This window comes from Papio anubis, chromosome 11, assembly GCF_008728515.1.
Source record: "Papio anubis isolate 15944 chromosome 11, Panubis1.0, whole genome shotgun sequence".
NCBI classification, from domain to species: Eukaryota; Metazoa; Chordata; class Mammalia; order Primates; family Cercopithecidae; genus Papio; species Papio anubis.
Genome location: NC_044986.1, coordinates 35,871,582 through 35,891,111, shown reverse-complemented (window position 1 = coordinate 35,891,111; position 19,530 = coordinate 35,871,582). Strand labels below are relative to the sequence as shown.

General features: G+C 46.7%; 2 protein-coding genes and 1 long non-coding RNA gene across 4 annotated transcripts; 1 reads left to right on the top strand and 2 right to left on the bottom strand.

Annotated features, from left to right (window-relative positions):
• Nucleotides 1-201: 201 nt before the first annotated feature.
• AVPI1 (arginine vasopressin induced 1) lies at nt 202-10,103 on the bottom strand. 2 transcript variants are annotated; one of them, XM_003904084.4, is made up of 3 exons: nt 9,426-10,103; nt 2,279-2,575; nt 202-801 (listed from the first exon to the last, which is right to left on the bottom strand). In XM_003904084.4, the coding sequence occupies exons 2-3, from the start codon at nt 2,563-2,565 to the stop codon at nt 645-647; spliced, it is 444 nt and encodes a 147-aa protein (XP_003904133.1). In that variant the 5' UTR covers nt 2,566-2,575; nt 9,426-10,103; the 3' UTR covers nt 202-644. The 2 variants fall into 2 exon arrangements, with proteins under 2 accessions (XP_003904133.1, XP_021799255.1); XM_021943563.2 differs by lacking the exon at nt 9,426-10,103 and having other exon boundaries at nt 2,279-2,810.
• Nucleotides 1,897-3,183, top strand: LOC110744158. The gene is made up of 2 exons (XR_002524387.1): nt 1,897-1,951; nt 2,805-3,183. It is a non-coding gene; the product is annotated as an uncharacterized LOC110744158 (long non-coding RNA).
• Nucleotides 9,954-10,504, bottom strand: LOC110744157. The gene has a single exon (XM_031652139.1). It carries the CDS (start codon nt 10,457-10,459, stop codon nt 9,962-9,964), a length of 498 nt encoding a protein of 165 aa, XP_031507999.1. The 5' UTR covers nt 10,460-10,504; the 3' UTR covers nt 9,954-9,961.
• Between the last annotated feature and the right edge of the window lie 9,026 nt (nt 10,505-19,530).

Here is a 19,530-nt window from a genome sequence, read left to right as displayed (position 1 = left end):
CTGCTGCAGAGACTCTCCCCTCTACTCCCAGTCCAACAGGCTCTGGAAAAGGAAGCTGTGGTCCAGGGGCTTGGCATGGGGCTGAAAGAGGAGAGGGAGGTGAAAAGGAGAGGAAGCCAGCCCTGATGTTTCCTTACTGGGGACACTCTTGCCCCTCCCACTCTGTTTCAGTTCCTCCCCTTCTGTGACAGACTCACACACTCTTGATGCAGATGTTTTTATTTGCCACTGAAACCACGGTTTCCCTGTGGACCCTGATGGTGCGGGAGTGTGGAACAGGCTGCTGGAACCATGGTTTACAGTAGTAGCAGGTAGATTAGTAGCATGAGTGGTGAAATGCTGTGTCTGAGTGCCTGTCACTTGGCTCCCAGGGGAATATCATGCAGCCCAGGAATAGTGTTAGATTGGGAAAGACTGGCAGGAACAGTCACTGTCTCTCCTCATTTTGGTGAGGAATGGGTCGCACGTAATGGAGAGCCCAGCAGAAGCATCCAGTCCTGTTCTGATGGAGCAGACCAGTGGCAGCGGCCTCTTGCTTTCATTTACCCCTTTGGGCTGCTTGCCTAAAGTCTCTCTTCCTTCTTCACCTCCCCAGGCCCTTTGGCAAGAGGGAAGACACTGCCATTCCTGGCTCTTTCCCTGGATCAGTGTCTGATCTGGTGGAGGTAGCTTGTGGGGCCTGGCTTCCTCCAGTTCCGGCGGATCCTGGCACTTGTCCTCCTAGAGTGCAGATACTGCTCACCGGAGGCTGTCTCCGTGGCACTCTGTGGGTCGGCCAGTGGAGAGTGGGGCTCCAGGATTCTGCAGAGAACAAGTGTATGATTAGCCAACATCAATAGGGAGAATGGAATGGGGATTTCAAGAGATTTTGTCATGGCAGACCATAAAACATATGATTTGGAGCAAAATGAGACGGGGGCTCTGGTCTGGTCATTCCTGCTCTGAGAACTGTCTGACTAGACAAAGTTTTCAGATTTCTCGGCAGTAGAAAGGGTTGGACCAGATCAGGTTGTACAAAACTCAACATTTCTTCATCCTCATCCTGTATTCATGGCAGATGTCATTAATTAGTCATGCTATTAAACTGGTTTGATAAGCAGTGACTACTAATCAACTGGAGTTAAATACAAGCTATGACACTGACTTGCCATCTCAGGACCTGATGACCTCCAAAGGCCTGTTCAGGTCTGATGTTCTGATTGTGGGCCCCAGAGAAGGCAGCAGAGAGATGAAGTGCAGAGCATCACCCATAGTGATTGGTTGAGGCCAAGTGGTTCAGCTCCATCCCTTTGGGTTCACTCTTCCTGGGCTGGCAGTGGCCTAGGCAAAGAAGTGGCCGACTAGGGAGACTGGGGAGAGATCTCAAGGTAAAAGTTTTTCAACACTTTTTAACCCATAATGCCTCAACAATACATTCCTAGGCTGTATTCTCTGTAATCCCCAGCCAAGATTTTAATTAGGCTTTTTTTTTTTTTAAGAGATAGGGTCTCACTCTGTCACTCAGGCTGGAGTGCAGTGACAGGATTATTGCTTACTGCAGCCTCAAACTCCTGGCCTCAAGCAATCCTCCTACCTCAGCCCCTGGAGTAGCTAGGACTGCAGGTGCATGCCACCATGCCTGGCTAATTTTTCTTTGTTTTTTTTTTTTTTTTTGTGTGTGTGTGTGTTTCTTCAGAGACAGGATCTCACCGTGTTGCCCAGGCTGGTAAGCTGAGAATCACAGCAAAATGGGGTGGTGCTACTAGGACTCAGGGATCTCTTTCCATGGGAGTTCACAGGGTTGTATATGACTCCACAAGTAACATCTGTCTTTTTTTTTTTTTTTTGAGACAGAGTCTCGCTCTGTCACCCAGGTTGGAGTGCGATGGCACCATCTCGGCTCATTGAAACCTCAGCCTCCCAGGTTCAAGCAATTCTCCTGCCTCACCCTCATGAGTAGCTGGGATTACAGGTGCGCACCACCACACCCAGCTAATTTTTGTAATTTTAGTAGAGACAGGGTTTCACCATGTTGGTCAGGCTGGTCTCAAACTCCTGACCTAGTGATCTGCTTGCCTCGGCCTCCCAAAGTGCTGGGATTACAGGCGTGAACCACCGCACCCACCAACAGCAATCTTGTAAGTGCCAACCAAGTGATGACACTGTGTAGACCTTATAACCACCCTAGTGTTAGGCAGGCACTTTACAGTGAAGCCACTAGCTCCAGGCCACACAGTCAACACAATGGTGGAACAGGCGTTGGTGCTCTTCCCTCAGCCGTCCAGTTCTAGGAACTTACCTGAGCCGGCTGCAGTGGTGTAGCGAGTGGCCCAGGGGTTTCTGCCTTGGGGGCCTCTTCCTGCGCAGCCTCTTGAGGGCCTCAGCCACACGGTGGTCCCCTGCACATTCCCAGATGATCTGTGCCCGTTCCTCGGCCAGCTGGTCCCCGCTGCGTTGAAACAGGCCTTGGATCTGCAGCAGCTCGGCATCCTGGAAGATGTTGGCTGAGGCCTGCTTGCGGCCCCGGGCCTCAATCGGGGCCTGCCAAGGGGGTGGCTCACTGACCACCGAGGCTGGGGTACCCATTGTGGATGCTCTGAGGATGCAAAGCATGGAGACATCAGCAACTCAGCTGGTCCTTCCCAGACCTGGGGGTTCTGGCTAATCCTAGGGCTTCTGATGTTTCCATTCTCCAGGAGCTAAACTGGAGGAAGTCTCTTGCCTTAAAATCACTTAAGTGCTTATGTGTCAGACACCTATATTATCTCATTTAGGATTCACAGCAACCCGTGAGGTAAGAACTATTGTTTATCCTCATTTTACAGATGAAGAAGTGCAACTCAGAGGGGTTAAATGACTTGCCAGTGTCACAAAGCCACGTGCACATGCAGAGCCAGCAGTTGAACCCAGGTCTGTCTAGCTGTAAATTCCATGCAGACACCAGGATGCCCAGTAGCAGCTCAACTGTGTTGAGTACTTATACCAGGCACCTGTAAGAGCTTGCCTTTCATAGTATCAATGAGATGTAACAAGCATAACAGCCCTGTAAGGTAGGTATTTTTATCCTCCTCATTTCACAGATGAGGAATCTGAGGAAAGGTTAAGTCATCCATGGTTATGCAACTAGGATGAGAACCCAGGCCTCTCTGATGCTGAGGCCCAGGTGCTGTAGCACACAGGTAAGAGAGGAGTTGTGGAACTGGGCTACCCAGGTTGGAATCCCACTTTATCCCCCTCCACCACTTATTTGGCGGGGCATCCCCCCTGCCTCAGCTGCCTCCCATGTCAAATTATCACCTGGTACTAGTACCTACTTTGTAGGATTAATATGAAGAGTGAAGGAAGACATAAAGTATATAGAATAGTGGTCAGTGTTTTCAATCTATAAAATTGAGACATCCTGTCTCCTATTTTCAAGACCTTGGGGATGAACCAAATCCATATAATTTAGCAAACATAGTATGAAATAAGCCAATCAGATCTAACCACAGTCCAGTGGACCTAATGAGCCAGAGGTGGAGGCAGAAGAGGAAGCTACAAAGGTTAGAATATACTGTCAAGGGTAGAGGCTGAAATTTATAAGAAGGTTCAATAGAAGTTAGGCTCTGTGTCAATGTCTCCCATCATATCCAGGAAGTGAAAATTAAATGATCTCCTTTGATTCTAGATAGTTCACTTTGAATAATAAAGGCCTAAGAAGCTTACCCACCACATCCTTGTCTCCAGCACAGCCTGGAAACAAGACTGGCATTACACAGAACAGGTTTCGAGTCCCAACTCTGACACCTTAAGCAAGTTACCCAACCTCCTCTCTGAGCCTGTTTCCTTAAATGTCAAATGGGGATAAGATTACCCACTTCTTAGGGTTATAGTAAGGATTAAATGAGCCTAGTATATCAGTTACCCAATAAGAGCTATAGTTGGCCCTCAGCATCTGTGGGTTCTACCTCCAGGGATTCAACCAACCTTGGATAAATAAAAAATTTAAAAATACAATGATATGGCTGGGCATGGTGGCTTACACCTGTAATCCCAGCACTTTGGGAGGTAAGGCGGGCAGATCACCTGAGGTCGGGAGTTCAAGACCAGCCTGACCAACATTGAGAAACTCCGTCTCTAAAAATACAAAATTAGCTGGGAGTGGTGGCGGGTGCCTTTAATCCCAGCTACTTGGGAGGCTGAGGCAGGAGAATCACTTGAACCCAGGAAGCGGAGGTTGCGGTGAGCTGAGATCACACCATTTCACTCCAGCCTGGGCAACAAGAGCAAAACTCCGTCTCAAAAAAAAGAATACAATGATACAACAATAAAAAAAAACAAATAAAAAATAGATTCATTGTAACTACAGAGCATTCACATTGTATTAGGTATAAGTACCCTAGAGATGATTTAAAGCACGCAGGAGGATGTGCACAGTCTATACGCAAACATGGTATTTTATGTAAGTGACTCAAGCATCCCACAGAGGAGCCTGGAACCACCCTCCATGGATACTGAGGAATTTGTAAATGCAAATCCTCCTCTGTTGGCCTCTGTGACCTTTGTACCTGAGTCAGGGGTATAGGTGAACCCTGCTTTCCTCCAAGCTGTGTGGCCACAGCCAGCTGATGACAGCCCTGCGCTCTCACCCCTCTCTCCCAGCCCCAGGCCTTTTGGGGAGAGGAGGAGCAGGTCCTGCTGCTTTCCCAGGGCCTGGCTGCCTGAGTCAGACCTCATTCCACAGCCAGCTACAGAGACAGCAATCAACAGCAACTAGCTTCCAAAGGGGGAAAAGGAACATTAAAATATGTTTAAATTAAAATATTTATATGCTCATCATAAGAGGCAAACAGTACAAAAGCTTATATATAAAAGCTTTTCTAATTTCCTATCAACCCACTTGCAGAAGTAACCCTTCCCCTAACCTGCCTTTTGTTCTCTGTAAGGGTTTGAATTATCTCCGCCCCACTCATACTCCCAAAATATGACTCCCTCCCTTGCCCTGGCTTTCTCCGCTTCTCACCTCAATAGTCACCCTCATTATTCCAATCATTTCTATTCTCACTTTGTCCCAGTTTCCAGGCCTTCTATCATAAAAACTCCACCCTGTTTTCAAAAGATTTAATAACTAAAATAAAGCTGCAGAAGACTTCCAGATGAGTTAACATCATGAAAACTGTACTTTTTATCTGGAAAATGGGAATTTAAAAATCTGCCCCTTCTTAGGTGCTATTATGAAAATCCAGTTAAAACCTAATCTATGTGGTAATTAAGCCCCCAGAGCTGGATGACATAAACACACTGTGACAAGAGGACAACAGTTGGGCCGGGCGCGGTGGCTCAAGCCTGTAATCCCAGCACTTTGGGAGGCCGAGGCGGGCGGATCACGAGGTCAGGAGATCAAGACCACCCTGGCTAACACGGTGAAACCCCGTCTCTACTAAAAATACAAAAAATTAGCCGGGCGTGGTGGCGGGCACCTGTAGTCCCAGCTACTCAGGAGGCTGAGGCAGGAGAATGGGGTGAACCCAGGAGGCGGAGCTTGCAGTGAGCTGAGATCGTGCCACTGCACTCCAGCCTGGGCGGCAGAGTGAGACTCCATCTCAAAAAAACAAAAAAGACAACAGGCACCAGGTAACACTTTTAGGCTGATAAAGAGAAATAAAAGCTAACTATGGGATATTTACTCTGGATCAGGCAATATGGATGATATCCTTTAATCCTCAAAACAATTCTAGGAGTTAGGGACTGTTATCCCATTTCACAGGGAAGTAAAGGGAAGCTGAGATGCAAGTATGACTACCAGTGGCTCAGCCGAAGCCAGAGGTGGTTGAAATGACTGCAGCCATGCTTTTATTTTTATTATTACATATATTTTTGAGAGCGAGTTTTGCTATTGTTGCCCAAGCTGGAGTGCAGTGGTGCAGTCTCAGCTCACTGCAACCTCCACCTCCCGAGTTCAAGTGATTCTCCTGCCTCAGCCTCCCGCGTAGCTGGAATTACAGGCATCCCCCACCACTCCTGGCTAATTTTTTGTGTTTTTAGTAAAGACGGGGTTTCACCATGTTGGTCAGGCTGGTCTTGAACTCCTGACCTCAGGTGATCCTCCCGCCTTGGCCACCCAAAGTGTTGTGATTACAGGCTTGAGCCACTGAGCCTAGTCAGCCCACGCTTCTAAACCCCCGAGCTGGCTTCACAGCCAGGCAGCTTAAAGAACACTTCATGTTTCTATGAAGAGTGCTTTCCTATTCCCACCTAATTCATGAAGGGGAAATCCTGCCAATGGAAAGGGAAGGACAATGAATTATCCCACCCGGTGGAGGCAGGGGTTGAGCTGTGGAATTTTGTTAGTCTGTTCACTAGGGTCTGGGCTCTTTCCTGGGTGGCAGTTAGCTCAGCCTTGAGCTGTAGCACTCTAAAGAGGAAGAGCCCGGCTTCCACAGAAGAAATTGAGAACTGCAACCCAGCCCAGTACACAGAGCCCTGGCTTACGAGTCAGAGGAGTGGGTTCAAGCCCTACTTCTGCCACTCACTGGCTGAAAGGCCTCAGGCAATTCACATCCCCTCTGTGGGTCGGTTTCCCTGTTACTGCTGTCAGAACAGCTTGATGTTGATGGTTTCTGAGGGCCTGCACAGTGCTGGGAGTCAACAATTCCATGCGCAGGTACGTCTGTACAGAAGGAGGAATGGAGCTACTTGTCTGCCAAAGCTAGGGGCAACATGTGTGGACAGGTCTGGCTAACTGGGTGCCAGGAAACTCCCCAGCCAGTAGCTCCCTTTCTCCTCCCTACTCTATGCTGTTTTGCTGCAGTGGGCCCTGGGGTTAGGATCTGGTAGAAAACAGAACTCACAGCTCTAAAGCTCCCTAGTGACCTCAGCTGGCTATGACCAAGCCTGGGGCAGAGGCCTAGGCTGGTCTGGGGTGGTAGGAGAAAGGGTGATATCTGGCCTCACCTCCCCAGGGAAAGAAGGGCAATAAGGATCATGTAGCAGCAGCTGCCTCGGGGAGGAAATGGCTTGGAGCCTGACTTCCCAGCAACCTCTCCCAGGACACCAAGGCTTTGACGCCACAGCTTCAGCGAGCTGCGTTACAAACATACCAAGAAACTCTTGCGGAGAATCTGAGCCTCCAGCCTCAACCATACCCTCCATGAACCTTGGGGAGGGCTTAGCACCTTCAGATTTTGAGGCCCGTCACTCTTTTTTGTTTGTTTGTTTATTTTTCATTTATTTATTTATTTTTTTTTGAGGCAGAGTCTCACTTTGTCACCCAGGCTGGAGTGCAGTGGTGCAAATCTCAGCTCACTGCAACCTCTGCCTCCAAGGCTCAAGCAATTTTCTTGCCTCAACCTCCCAAGTAGCTGGGATTACAGGTGCCCGCCACCACGCCTGACTAATTTTTGTATTTTTAGTAGAGACAAGGTTTCACCATGTTGGCCAGGCTGGTCTTGAACTCCTGACCTCAAGTGATCCACCCACCTCATCCTCCCAGAGTGTTGGGAATACAGGCATGAGCCACCATCACTCTTGGCTCTGCCTCTTATTCTGGGATTCAGACAGCAGAGTGAGGCTGGGAATAAAACTAGGCAGATTCCAGGTAGGATTAGATGGTAAGTTTTGGGAACACCGATGAAATGGCGAATCAGAACACTTTTATTATCAAAAGAAACTTTTCCTGCCTCATTCAATGTGTTCAATAGTTATTTTCCCTCCAATTTCCTGGAGAAGACCTTAGTCCGGGAAAAGTCAGTGTATACTTGAACAATAGTACTTTTGAAAACTAGAAAATGAAACCATGGGGCTATTAGATTACAAATGGACCTTTCATTTCAGAGCTGACATAAAAGAAGATAAGTATGGGTCTGTGTACAAACAAAGACCAATTGCAAAATACTTCAATTTGACACAACTAGGTTGAAAATGAACCCCAAAGGAAATACCAAACGTTGAAAATGACAAAGTTCAACTTGTTTTGAAACAGGCAGTAAGTGAAGAACTGTGGAACCCTAACAAAGAAATATATTTAAAAAGTGACTCACCATGCAATGAATTTGCAATATATAAATATGGTGTGCAATTGAGCACCCTTTGTAATATACGAAGTTCAGTTCAGACAGCTATTCTAGGAGAGTATCTCACTGTAGTCCAGGGAGGCCCAGGTAACCACGAGAGGCAGAACACATTTGAGTGAGCTGGCATCTCCTAGGTCCTCACGCAGGAGGAGGCACCCTTCCAATAACCCAGGTGATAGCAATAATCTCTGTAATCAGGGGCCTAGGGGCTCTTAGAAAAATTACTGGAGGCTCTGGCCCAAGACCCTAATCAACACTTGGGGCCCTGGCCTGCTACCCTACACAGACATGCCACTGGACAGCAGCCAAAATCTGTGACTCCTCAAATGGGAAGCCCAGTTCAAATGGCTGTGGGCTTCCCCACCAGCAGGGCCTAGCCTCAGGGAGGTATGCCTAAAGAACTGGATATACATTGGCCTCCAAATCTGTGCCCCTGGAGGTGGAGAAAGGAACTGGGCCCTTTCCCCAGACCAGTTCTCATATATGACCTGAAAATAAACTGCTACTAGATCTAGGGATAACCCTTTCAAGAGTTCTAGAACCCTGAATTCTGGCTGTGCTGCTAACTGGGTGACCTTGGATAAGTCTCAGTTTCCCCTGCCACAAGTTGCTCATCATCAAAATAGTGGGTATAAGGCCGGGCCCGGTGGCTCATGCCTATAATCCCAGCACTTTGGGAGGCTGAGGTGGGAGGATCGCTTGAGCCCAGGAGTTTGAGACCAGCCTGGTCAACATAGCAAGACTGCCTCTACAAAATTTTAAATAAGCTTTTTAAAATAAATGGTGAGAATAAATAACCCTTAGCAGGAAAAGGGAGATTAAGTTTGCAAGGGCATTCCTTCTAGCACCTGGTATACCACAGACATTCCACGTATGCTGGTTGAATGAATAAATGATGAAGGGAAAGGCTACCTGACTACCAGAGGCTATAGAATCATTGTCATTTTCATCATCACAGCAATCAGCAAATCTGTGTACTTTTAAGTCATAGCTTTATGATTAAAATCATAGAGGCAGCTTGTTCAGTGTCAAGCACAGAACAGAGCACGTTCAGATGGGTGCTTTCTTTCCTCCTCACATGAGGTGGCACTATTGTTACACCCATTTTACAGATGAGAACACTACACCCAAAGTCACACAGCTGGCAGGTGATGGAAGCTGGGATACGAACCCAGGCAGTCTGACCCCAGCACCCGGGCTCTCAAGCCACTGTTATTTTTGTTCCTACCAGATGGCTGAGGAGGTCTTCTGGGGAAAGTCAGGCCCAGAAGCCTTTCGGAAGCTATCTGCTTCTGTAGATTGTGGAAGGCACAGGGATCCAAAGTCAGGGCTCCCAAGCCAGCCTGTGCACTTCTGCACTCCACTGCCCGGTGGAGAATTGGAGAAGGTACTCACCACGCTGAAGGGCAGCTCCGACAGACCTCAAATGGGGATGGGGCAAGCTAAGATGCGCCCACTCCAACCTCTTCCACAGCCTTCAGAAAGGGCGGGCGCAGCTCTGGGCTTCCTGCTGCGAAAGTGCTTCCAGGGCCAGTCGGTGATCACAGGCAGCACAAGAGCGTGGCAGAGGGTATTCTGGCCGAGGTCCTAAAGCGACATCTCCAGCACGAGGAAGCCCCGGGGCTCAGACGTGGCCGCTTCGCAGAACGACGGGGCCCTAAGTGGATCTGGCGGTCGCGTCCCCCGGTGGCACCCCGGCTGACTGTCGCCCTCCGGCTCCCACGGAAGCGCCAAGCTGGGCCGCCGACCTAAGTACCTGGTTGCTTGAGGCGGGCCACACGAAGCTTCAAACTGGTCCAGACCACCTGGGTCACAGCCGCGGTTCCCGGGAGAAAGCGCTCCCCAGCCCCGGAACAGCCAATCCTCGGCCCGAGCCGGGTGTGAGCTCTCAGGCGAGCCTTCCAAACCCAAGGCGGAGTTCCGTGCGCCAATCATAGGCGGGAGACAGGGAGGGGGCGTGTCCATCTCCGCCCCCCGCCTCCGCTGGCCTCGAAAGCAGAGTGCGAAGCTTCCTCGAACCTAATCAGCGGCGGAGCGGCGGCGAGGGGGCGTGTCCACCCGGGCCCTGCCCACCGCCCTCGCCGCCCTAGCGCGGCGCCGGAGGCGCCCCCTTCTTTGACGTCAGTCCCCAGGGCCAGCGCGGTTTTGCCGGCGCGGCGCCGGGCGGGGCTGCATTCCTGCCCCAGGGTGCGGCGGCAGCTGTCCCTGTAGGGTACACGTGACGGTGCCCCTTCTCCTGGGCCCAAGGCCAGCGCGCACGGCACCGACTGACTTACGGCGCGTGGCCCTCTGCAGATCCACAGATTCTGCCTTTCAACTTCCCTCCCAGCCCACCCTTTGGCTCCGGCTTTGGAGAGGAAGGGGCAGTCTGCTGCAGTCCGACCTTGGGCGTCAAAGCCAGAATGTCGTGGGTTCAAATATTGGGTCATTGTGCGACTTTGGGCCGGTTACCTAACCAAGACAGTATTTTAAAGTTTGTATTCATTCGGAAATGTTCATTAGTGACCTGTGCTGTCCGAGTTCCTTGATAGGCAGTAAACAAGAGAGACGGAAAGACCTATAGCCCTTGTCCTGGGGAGTCTACAGCCTAGTAAGGAGGCAGGCGTTAAACAACCTAAAACATGGAGTATGTGATTACAATTGTGATCAATGTTATGGCTATAAGAGGATAATTATGGAGGAACCTAAGCTTCCTCTCGGAGGTTCAGGAGGGCCGAAGAAGCAACATTTAAGCTGAGATATAAAGAAGAGTTGAAATTGGTCAAATGAAGAGGAGTGGGTCTGGGGAAACTGCTTTAAGGAAAGAGGGAAAGGCATTTGGTTGGGCCAGGAGGTAGCTTGGCTCCGGAGGAATTAAATGCGACCCGGAGTAAGGCTAACAAGAGAGAGCACGATGGGAAACAGAAGGCAGAGGCAGGCAGAGAAGGTTGTATGTGATCCTCGGAGGAGTTTAAACAGGGAATGGCATTATATGTACTGTGTTTATGTAATGGGCATTTTATAGTACTTACCACGTACCAGTAGTGTCAGTCAGCACTTTGCAAATTTCATCCTCATGACAAGTTTGTGTTTTTAGAAGGTCACTCCGGCTGCAGCTTGGAACTTGGATTGGAGGGGGCAGGAGTGGATGCAGGGTGTCCAGTGGGCCTCTGATAAATGCTTGTTTTGTCCTTGGAAGATGAGATGTTCGTGCACTTGTTCAGCAATGCTCAGGAAAGGCTTTTGGGTCTCCCTGACTTCCTTTTTATATCATAACTGACCTCCTATCCATTTAAGCTTGATTTTTCTTCTTTAAAAATTCTGGGTGGGAAGAGGAAGAGCCAGCACATGGGGATTTGTGAATTCCTTGCTGCAGGGTGAAGGGGATGTTAGGGAGCTATTCGTCCTCACCCCGTGATCTCCAGTTCCTCTCTCTGTCCTTCTGCACAAAAATAGCATCAGTAAGTGTTGTTGTGCTGTGGCTAAAAGGGTTTTTTGTTCTGTTTTGTTTTTTTGAGACAGAGTCTCACTCTGTTGCCCAAACTGGAGTGCAGTGGCACCACCTCAGCTCACTGCATCTTCTGCCCCCTGGGTTCAAGCGATTCTTCTGCCTCAGCCTCCTGAGTAGCTGGGACTACAGGTGTGTGCCACCACGCCTGGCTAATTTTTGTATTTTTAGTAGAGATGGGGTTTCACCATGTTGGCCAGACTGGTCTTGAACTCTTGACCTCAGGTAATCCACCTGCCTCAGCCTCCCAAAGTGCTGGGATTACAGGCGTGAGCCACCATGCTCGGCCGCTAAAAGGTTTTTTGTTTTTTTTTTTGAAACGGAATCTCACTCTGTTGTCAGACTGGAGTGCAGTGGCACGATCTCGGCTCACTGCAATCTCTGCCTCCTGGGTTCGAGTGATTCTCCTGCTTCAGCCTCCTGAGTAGCTGGGATTACAAGCACATGCCACCACGCCCGGCTAATTTTTGTATTTTTAGTAGAGGCGGGGTTTTACCACGTTGGCCAGGATGGTCTCAATCTATTGATCTCATGATCCTCCCACCTCGGCCTCCCAAAGTGTTGGGATTACAGGCATGAGCCACAGCGCCTGGCCCGTTAAAAGGGTTTTTACAGTGGCTTCTCTTCACTTTTCCTCAAGCCCTGGGGAACTGTTGAAAAAAACAAAGAAATCAGCAATGTTCATCTCCAGTGGAAAGTATTGGTGCAGAGACTTTCAGCCAACTACTTGGCTAAGGAGGGGACTGAACCAAAGGCTGAGCTTCTGAGCCAGTGACTCCCACTGGCCCATTCTAATAAATAGGGAAGCCAGACTCTTGGCATATCGGTGCTGGGTGAACCTAGGAATTCTGATGCCATGAGCTTAGATGAGCATCCCGAGGTAGGAATTGGGAACTTGTGGTTTCTGGGTCAGATGTGACTAAGGCTGGGTAGAGCGTATCTGGTATCTCCAAACATTTTTGCAGGCATGTGACCATGTGCTTACAATGAAACCATTTCTATTGTTACAGCTTTGTGATTCAATACTTCTGGCGAGAAGATGGGGCACTCCACAGTTGTGTGGGCCATGTAAGCCTCACCAGAAGTGGAGTCATCTGAGACTCACAGAATGGTGCTGGAGACAGTAATCACCCCAGACAGGGCCCTGTTTAGAGAAAGTCAACTCTGGGGAATGGAAACCTCATGAAATTCAGGCCCAAACTTGATTTTACCCAGGGCCTAGATTAAAGTGAGTTTAGTGAGGAACTCCTTTCAGGCATAAAATTTAAGAGGGCACCAAAAAACTCAGGAAACCCAAGATAAATAATATCTTAACACAACATTTTTTAAAATCAAAATTAATGCAAAAAATCCATGATGAACAGAATATCAACATTTAAAATATAGGCAGGCTATTGTTTATGACCTTGCATTATTTTGCAATGGGAACAGTCACTACCAATGAGGCTTTATGAGAGTTGACAATAACGTGTGAACAGATTGAATAACATGGAACTTTATATGTAGTCATTTTTTTATTGGAATGCTTTTATCCACTTTTTCTATTTGGTTCAAAATATGGAAGGTAAGTGCATATAGGACATATATTTTTTCTTTTGTCTTGGGCTCAAATATGGTTCAACTCAGTACTGGTTTTTACCCTCAAAGGAAGTAAAGTCTAAGAAGGGAGTTCTAACTGTTTTACCTTAAGCAAATTACTTAATTCCTCTGCCTATTTTCTTGTCCTTTTTTTTTTTTTTTAAGACAGGTCTTGCTCTGTCACCAGGCTGGAGTGCAGTGGCCCAATCTCAGCTCACTTCAACCTCCACCTCCCGGATTCAAGCGATTCTCCTGCCTCAGCCTCCTGAGTAGCTAGGACTACAGGTGTGTGCCACCACGCCCACCTAATTTTTGTATTTTTAGTAGAGACGGGTTTCACTATGTTGGCCAGGATGGTCTCTATCTCTTGACCTCGTGATATGCCCGCCTCGGCCTCCCAAAGTGCTGGGATTACAGACATGAGCCACCTAGCCTGGCCTATTTTTCTTGTCTTTAAAATGAGAATAATCACACCACTTTTCAGTGTTGCTGTGAAGACAACTTGAGGTACTATAGGCTGAGTTCCTAATATACACCTTGCTATAGACACTAAACCAGCACTGGACTCCTTCCCTCTTTCTATCCTGCAAGAATGGTTCCTTGATGGGGCTGACACTTATTCCCATGGGTTTCTTATTGCTATTTGTCCTGTTCTGGGCAAAGTAGAGAGAAGTTTTACACTTAACTGACATGCAACGGTGCAACTTTTGAATTAACTCTGATTTTCTTGATTAATAATCATAGACATTCTAAACTTTTTAATAAAGCCCCTTCTGCTTACAACATTACATAAGGCAACTAGACTATAGCCCTCTTCTATCAACTGACAATCTGGACAGGCCAAAAATAGCAAAGTCCTTATAGAAAAATGGTACATGCCAGGCGCGGTGGCTCACGCCTGCCTGTAATCCCAGCATTCTGGGAGACTGAGGTGGGTGGATCACGAGGTCAGCAGTTTGAGACCAGCCTGACCAACATGGTGAAACCCTGTCTCTACTAAAAATACAAAAAAATTAGCTGGGCGTGGTGGCGGGCGCCTGTAATCCCAGCTACTTGGGAGGCTGAGGCAGGAGAATCACTTGAAACTGGAAGGCTGAGGTTGCAGTGAGCCAAGATTGCACCACTGCACTCTAGACTGGGCAACAACAGCAAAACTCCATCTCCAAAAAAAAAAAAAAAAGAAAGAAAGAAAAAGTAAAGAAAAGAAAAAAGAAAAATAGTACATTATAGAAGCACTAAAAAAGTACACTATTCATGTAGATTAGAATTAAAGGTCAATATTGTGTCTGCCTACTGTAACAAAATACCACAGACTGGGTGGCTTAAACAACATTTATTTTCTCACAGCTCTGAAGGCTGGGAAGTCCAGGCTTAAGATGCCAGCCAATTTAACTTCTGGTGAGGGCTCTCTTCTTGGCTTGTAGATGGCCACCTTCTCACTGTGTCCTCACATGCTGAAAGAGAGACAGAGAGAGCATATGCGAGTGGGCTCTGGGGTCTCTTCTCTTCTTACAAGGACATTCATCCTTATCTTTTCTTTTCTTTCTTTTTTTTTTTGAGACAGAGTCCTGCTCTGTTGCCTAGCCTAGAGGGTAGTGGTGAGATCTCGGTCACTGCAACCTCTGCCTCCCTGGTTCAAGTGATTCTCCTGCCTCAACCTCCCAAGTAGCTGTGATTACAGAGGCATGCCACCATGCCCTGCTAATTTTGTATTTTTAGTAGAGACGGGGTTTCACCACGTTGGCCAGGCTGGTTTCGAATTCCTTTCCTCAAGTGATCCACCCACCCCCGCCTCCCAAATTGCTGAGATTACGGGTGTGAGCCACTGCTCCTGAAAAAGGACACTAATCCTATTGAATCAGGGCTTCACCCTTACAACCCTGTTTAATCTTAATTACTTCCTTGTTCCCAATGGAGTTACACTGGAGGTTAGGGCTTCAACATATGAATTTTGAGGGGACACAATTCAATCCATAGCTAGTATGAACTCATGGTTTTAAAGATATAGATAAATAGATACAAAAATAAATATAACTGGGTGCAGTGGCTCGTGTCTGTAATCCCAGCCACTCAGGAGGCTGAGGTGGGAGAATTGCTTGAACCCAGAAGTTTGAGGCTGCAGTGAGCTATGGTTGTGCCACTGCGCTCTACCCTGGGTGACAGAACAAGACCCTGTCTCTAAAAGTAAATAAAGCCATAAATGTGTGTGTGTGTGTGTGTATATATATTCACATACATGTACATATATGCATATATATGTATATGAACAATCACATTCACACACATATATACTCCCCAGCTCTGTTGGTGAAGAAGGCCTAGAAACAGGGATAGTGTAGTGGGAATAACCACACTTAGCACCCAGATATTGACTTCTCAGTAACCATTCTCTACAAAAAGGGACTATGGATCCTTGGAGAAATGGTTGACTCTAGAATGAAGTTGAGAAGATTCAAGATGAATGAACCTGGAACATCTTGTTGTGCCAGAAGGTAAGGAGGTTCTCAAATAATAATGGAGACATATCAAAGGACCAGGAGTCAGGTTAAAAGGGCTCCCACTGGCCAAAGTGGGGCAATTAGGCATCAAAATAAAATATAACAGTAATAAATTGTAATGTAATAAGAATGTTTAAGTCCGCAATAATATCAATCAGTAAATAAAAAGGGAAAAGAAGAAAGCCCTTCCTTACAGTAGAATGCTCACTCATAAATGTAGAAGGAATGACATAGTTAGAAAATCATCAGTGGTTACTAGAATTAATGGGTGAAAGTTTATTGATTAACAGGGTACTTATATAGTCTAAAAAGTATCTCTTCACAAATTACTTATTAATTCTAAAGAAAAAAGTAGTGACTACAGTGGAGAGACCTAGCAGACACCAAGTTAATCAAAGATCAAAGTTAACATCACCAATGCTGGGGCAAATGATCATAATGTGCCTCCTGATACAATGCACTGGGAAAGACACAGCACCACTTCTGTGATATACCTGCTAAAAAATACATAATCAGTCAGGCTGGGTGCGGTGGCTCATGCCTGTAATCCCAGCACTTTGGGAGGCTGAGGCAGGTGGATCACAAGGTCTGGAGTTTGAGACTATCCTGGCCAACATGGAGAAACCCCATCTCTACTGAAATACAAAAAATGATCCCGGCATGGTGGCGGGTGCTGGTAGTCCCAACTACTCGGGAGGCTGAGGTAGGTGAATCGCTTGAACTCGGGAGGCGGAGGTTGCAGTGAGCCCAGATCGCGCCACTGCATTCCAGCCTGGGCAACAGAGCAAGACTCTGTCTAAACAAACAAACCATAATCAGTCTGGATCAAATCAGAAGGAAACATCAGACAAATCCAAAATGAATGATAGTCTATTAAAGAACTGGCCAGGTGGCCAGTCTTGGTGGCTCATGCCTGTAATCTCAGCACTTTGGGAAGCCAAGGAGGGCAGATCACCTAAGGTCAGGAGTTCGAGACCAGCCTGGCTAACATGGTGAAACCCCGTTTCTACTAAACATACAAAAAATTACCCAGGCATGGTGGCGCACGCCTGTAATCCCAGCTACTAAGGAGGCTGAGGCAGGACAATAGCTTGAACCCGGGAGGCCGAGGTTGCAGTGAGCTGGGATTGCACCACTGCACTCCAGCTTGGACAACAAGAGCAAAGCTCCATCTCAAAAAAAAAAAAAAAAAAAAAAAAAAGAACTGGCCGGGCACAATGACTCATGCCTGCAATTCTAGCACATTGGAAGTCTGAGGCAAGAGGATTGCTTGAAGTCAGGGGTTCGAGACCAGCCTGGGCAATATAGCCAGACCCTGTCTCTAATAAATAAATAAATAAATAAATAAACTGGCCTGTATTCCTCAAAACTGTTGAGGTCAAGAAAAACAAAGGAAGACTGAGGAATAGTTCCAGATTGAAGGAAACTAAAAAGACATGAAAAGTAAATGTAATGTATGATCCTAGATTGGGCTGGGCAAAAAGAAATAGCAATAAAAGACATTGTTTGACAATTGTTGAAATTTGTACATGGACTGTGAGAGAGTATTATACCAATTGAAATCTTCTGATTTTGATAATCATGCTGAAGTTCTGCAAGGGAATGCCCTTGTTCTTAGGAAATACACATTGAAGTATTTGGAGTTAAAGGACAGGATGTTTCCAATTCAATCTCAAGTGGTTCAGAATGAAAGATAGCCTGCTCTGAAAGACAGAGAAAGGGAAAGAGAGAGAGTATCAGAACAACAGTCACATGGAAATTTCTTGCATCATTCTTACAACACTTTTGTAAATTTAAAATTATATTGGCCGGGCGTGGTGGCTTACACCTGTAATCCTAGCACTTTGGGAGGCCAGGGCAGGTGGATCACCTAAGGTCAGGAGTCCAAGACCAGCCTGGCCAACATGGTGAAACCCCGTCTCTACTAATAATACAAAAATTAGCCAGGCATGGTGGGCCACACCTGTAATCCCAGCTACTGGGGAGGCTGAGGCAGGAGAATCACTTGAACCCAAGAGGTGGAGGTTGCAGTGAGCCAAGATTGCGCCATTGCACTCTAGCAGGGGCAACAAGAGTGAAACTCTGTCAAAAAAAAAAAAGAAAAAAGAAAGAAAGAAAGAAAGGAAAAGAAAGGAAGAAAGAAATTAGATCAAAATTAAAAGCAACCAAAAATACACCAGTCAGTCAAATAAGTGTTTACTAGGAACTAGCAAATCAGGGTTAAGCAGTATGGCAAGCAGAGTAAACAATTATTAAGCAGCATCTACTTATATATAAATATAATATAAATGCACACTTTAACAATAGTAATTCCTCCAATCCATGAGCTTGGGATATCTTTCTACTTATTTATGTCTCTTCAATTTATTTGTTTATTTATTTTTGAAAAGAAGGGAATTGTGCCATTTGTACCAGCACGTGTAAACTTGGAGGACATTATGCTAAATAAGGTAAGCCAGCCACAGAAAGGCAAATATTACATGATATCACTTATATGTGGAATCCAAAATAGTTGAACTTAAAGAAACATAGAGTAGAGGAATGGTGTTGCCAACACCTAGGGAGTGGTGGAATGTGAAGGTGTTAGTCAAAAGTACAAGCTTTCAGTTATAAGATGAATAAGTTCTAGAGATCTAATGTACAGTATGGCAACTATACTTAATAATAATAGTATATACTTGAAATTTGCTAGGGGAATAGATCCTAAATGTTCACATCACCTATACACACAAAAAGGTAACTATGTCCGGTGACAAGTATGTTAATTAGCTTAATTGTGAGAATCATTATACAAGGTATATTTATAAGGTATTGAAACACCATGTTGTAACCTTAAGTATATACAATATTCTCTTTTTTCTTTTTCTTTTTCTTTTTTTTTTTTGAGACAGAGTCTTGCTCTGTTGCCCAGGCTGGAGTGCAGTGGCGTGATCTCAGCTCACTGCAAGCTCCGCCTCCCAGGTTCATGCCATTCTCCTGCCTCAGCCTCCCAAGTAGCTGGGACTACAGGCGCCCACCACCATGCCTGGCTAATTTTTAAAATAGTTTTAGTAGAGACGGGGTTTCACTGTGTTAGCCAGGATGGTCTCAATCTCCTGACCTCATGATCTGCCTGCCTTGGCTTCCCAAAGAGCTGGGATTCCAGGTGTGAGCCACCGCACCCGGCCACTTTTTTTCTTTTTTTGAGACAGAGTTTTGCTGTTGTTGCCCAGGCTGGAGTACAATGGCATGATCTCAGCTCACTGCAACCTCCACCACCCGGGTTCAAGCATTCTCCTGCCTCAGCCCCCTGAGTAGCTAAGATTACAGTTGCCCACCACCACACCCAGCTAATTGTTTTGTATTTTTAGAGGATATGGGGTTTCATCATGTTGGTTATGTTTGTCAATCACACCTCAGTAAAGCTGGGGGAAATAAATACATAAATCATATGTAAATTGCTTGAGGTCAGTAGTTCTCTGTTAGAAGACGGAGAACACGTACATCATCAGGATGCTTTTGACTTCAAGTAACAGAAAACCCAACATCATCACTCAAGGTTCTGGCAGGAAACATTCTAACTTACTTCTCTCCCTCCTGTCTCTTTTGGGTGTGTTTTATTGGCCATAGCCAGTTGAAAGCCAGAGGAGAAGGGAAGTCCCTGATGTAACTGAAGTGAGTCAGCCCCCAGGGCAAGAGCAGAGTGGAAAAATGGCAGAAAGTAGATCAAGAGGGGGTAAAAAGAAGATACTGCACCAATTAAACTGAATTACACAGGAGAAGCTTATTCTCATACATATCATGAAGTCCAGAGGCAGGGAGATTACTGGAACGGGTCATTCAGCAGAGCAAAGGTGTCATTCATTTTTCTGCTCTGCTTACTCAGCACACGGGCAGTATCTCTCCTCATGTACCCAAGAGGGCTGCAGCAGTTCTGTGAGTAAAATTCAACCAGGAC

Coding starts and splice junctions, on each gene's coding strand:
- AVPI1 (XM_021943563.2), bottom strand. CDS start 2,592: ATGCTTTGCATCCTCAGAGCATCCACAATGGGTACCCCAGCCTCGGTG. Junction 802..2,278: donor CACCACTGCAGCCGGCTCAG/GTAAGTTCCTAG, acceptor TGTTCTCTGCAG/AATCCTGGAGCCCCACTCTC.
- LOC110744157 (XM_031652139.1), bottom strand. CDS start 10,459: ATGACCCAATATTTGAACCCACGACATTCTGGCTTTGACGCCCAAGGT.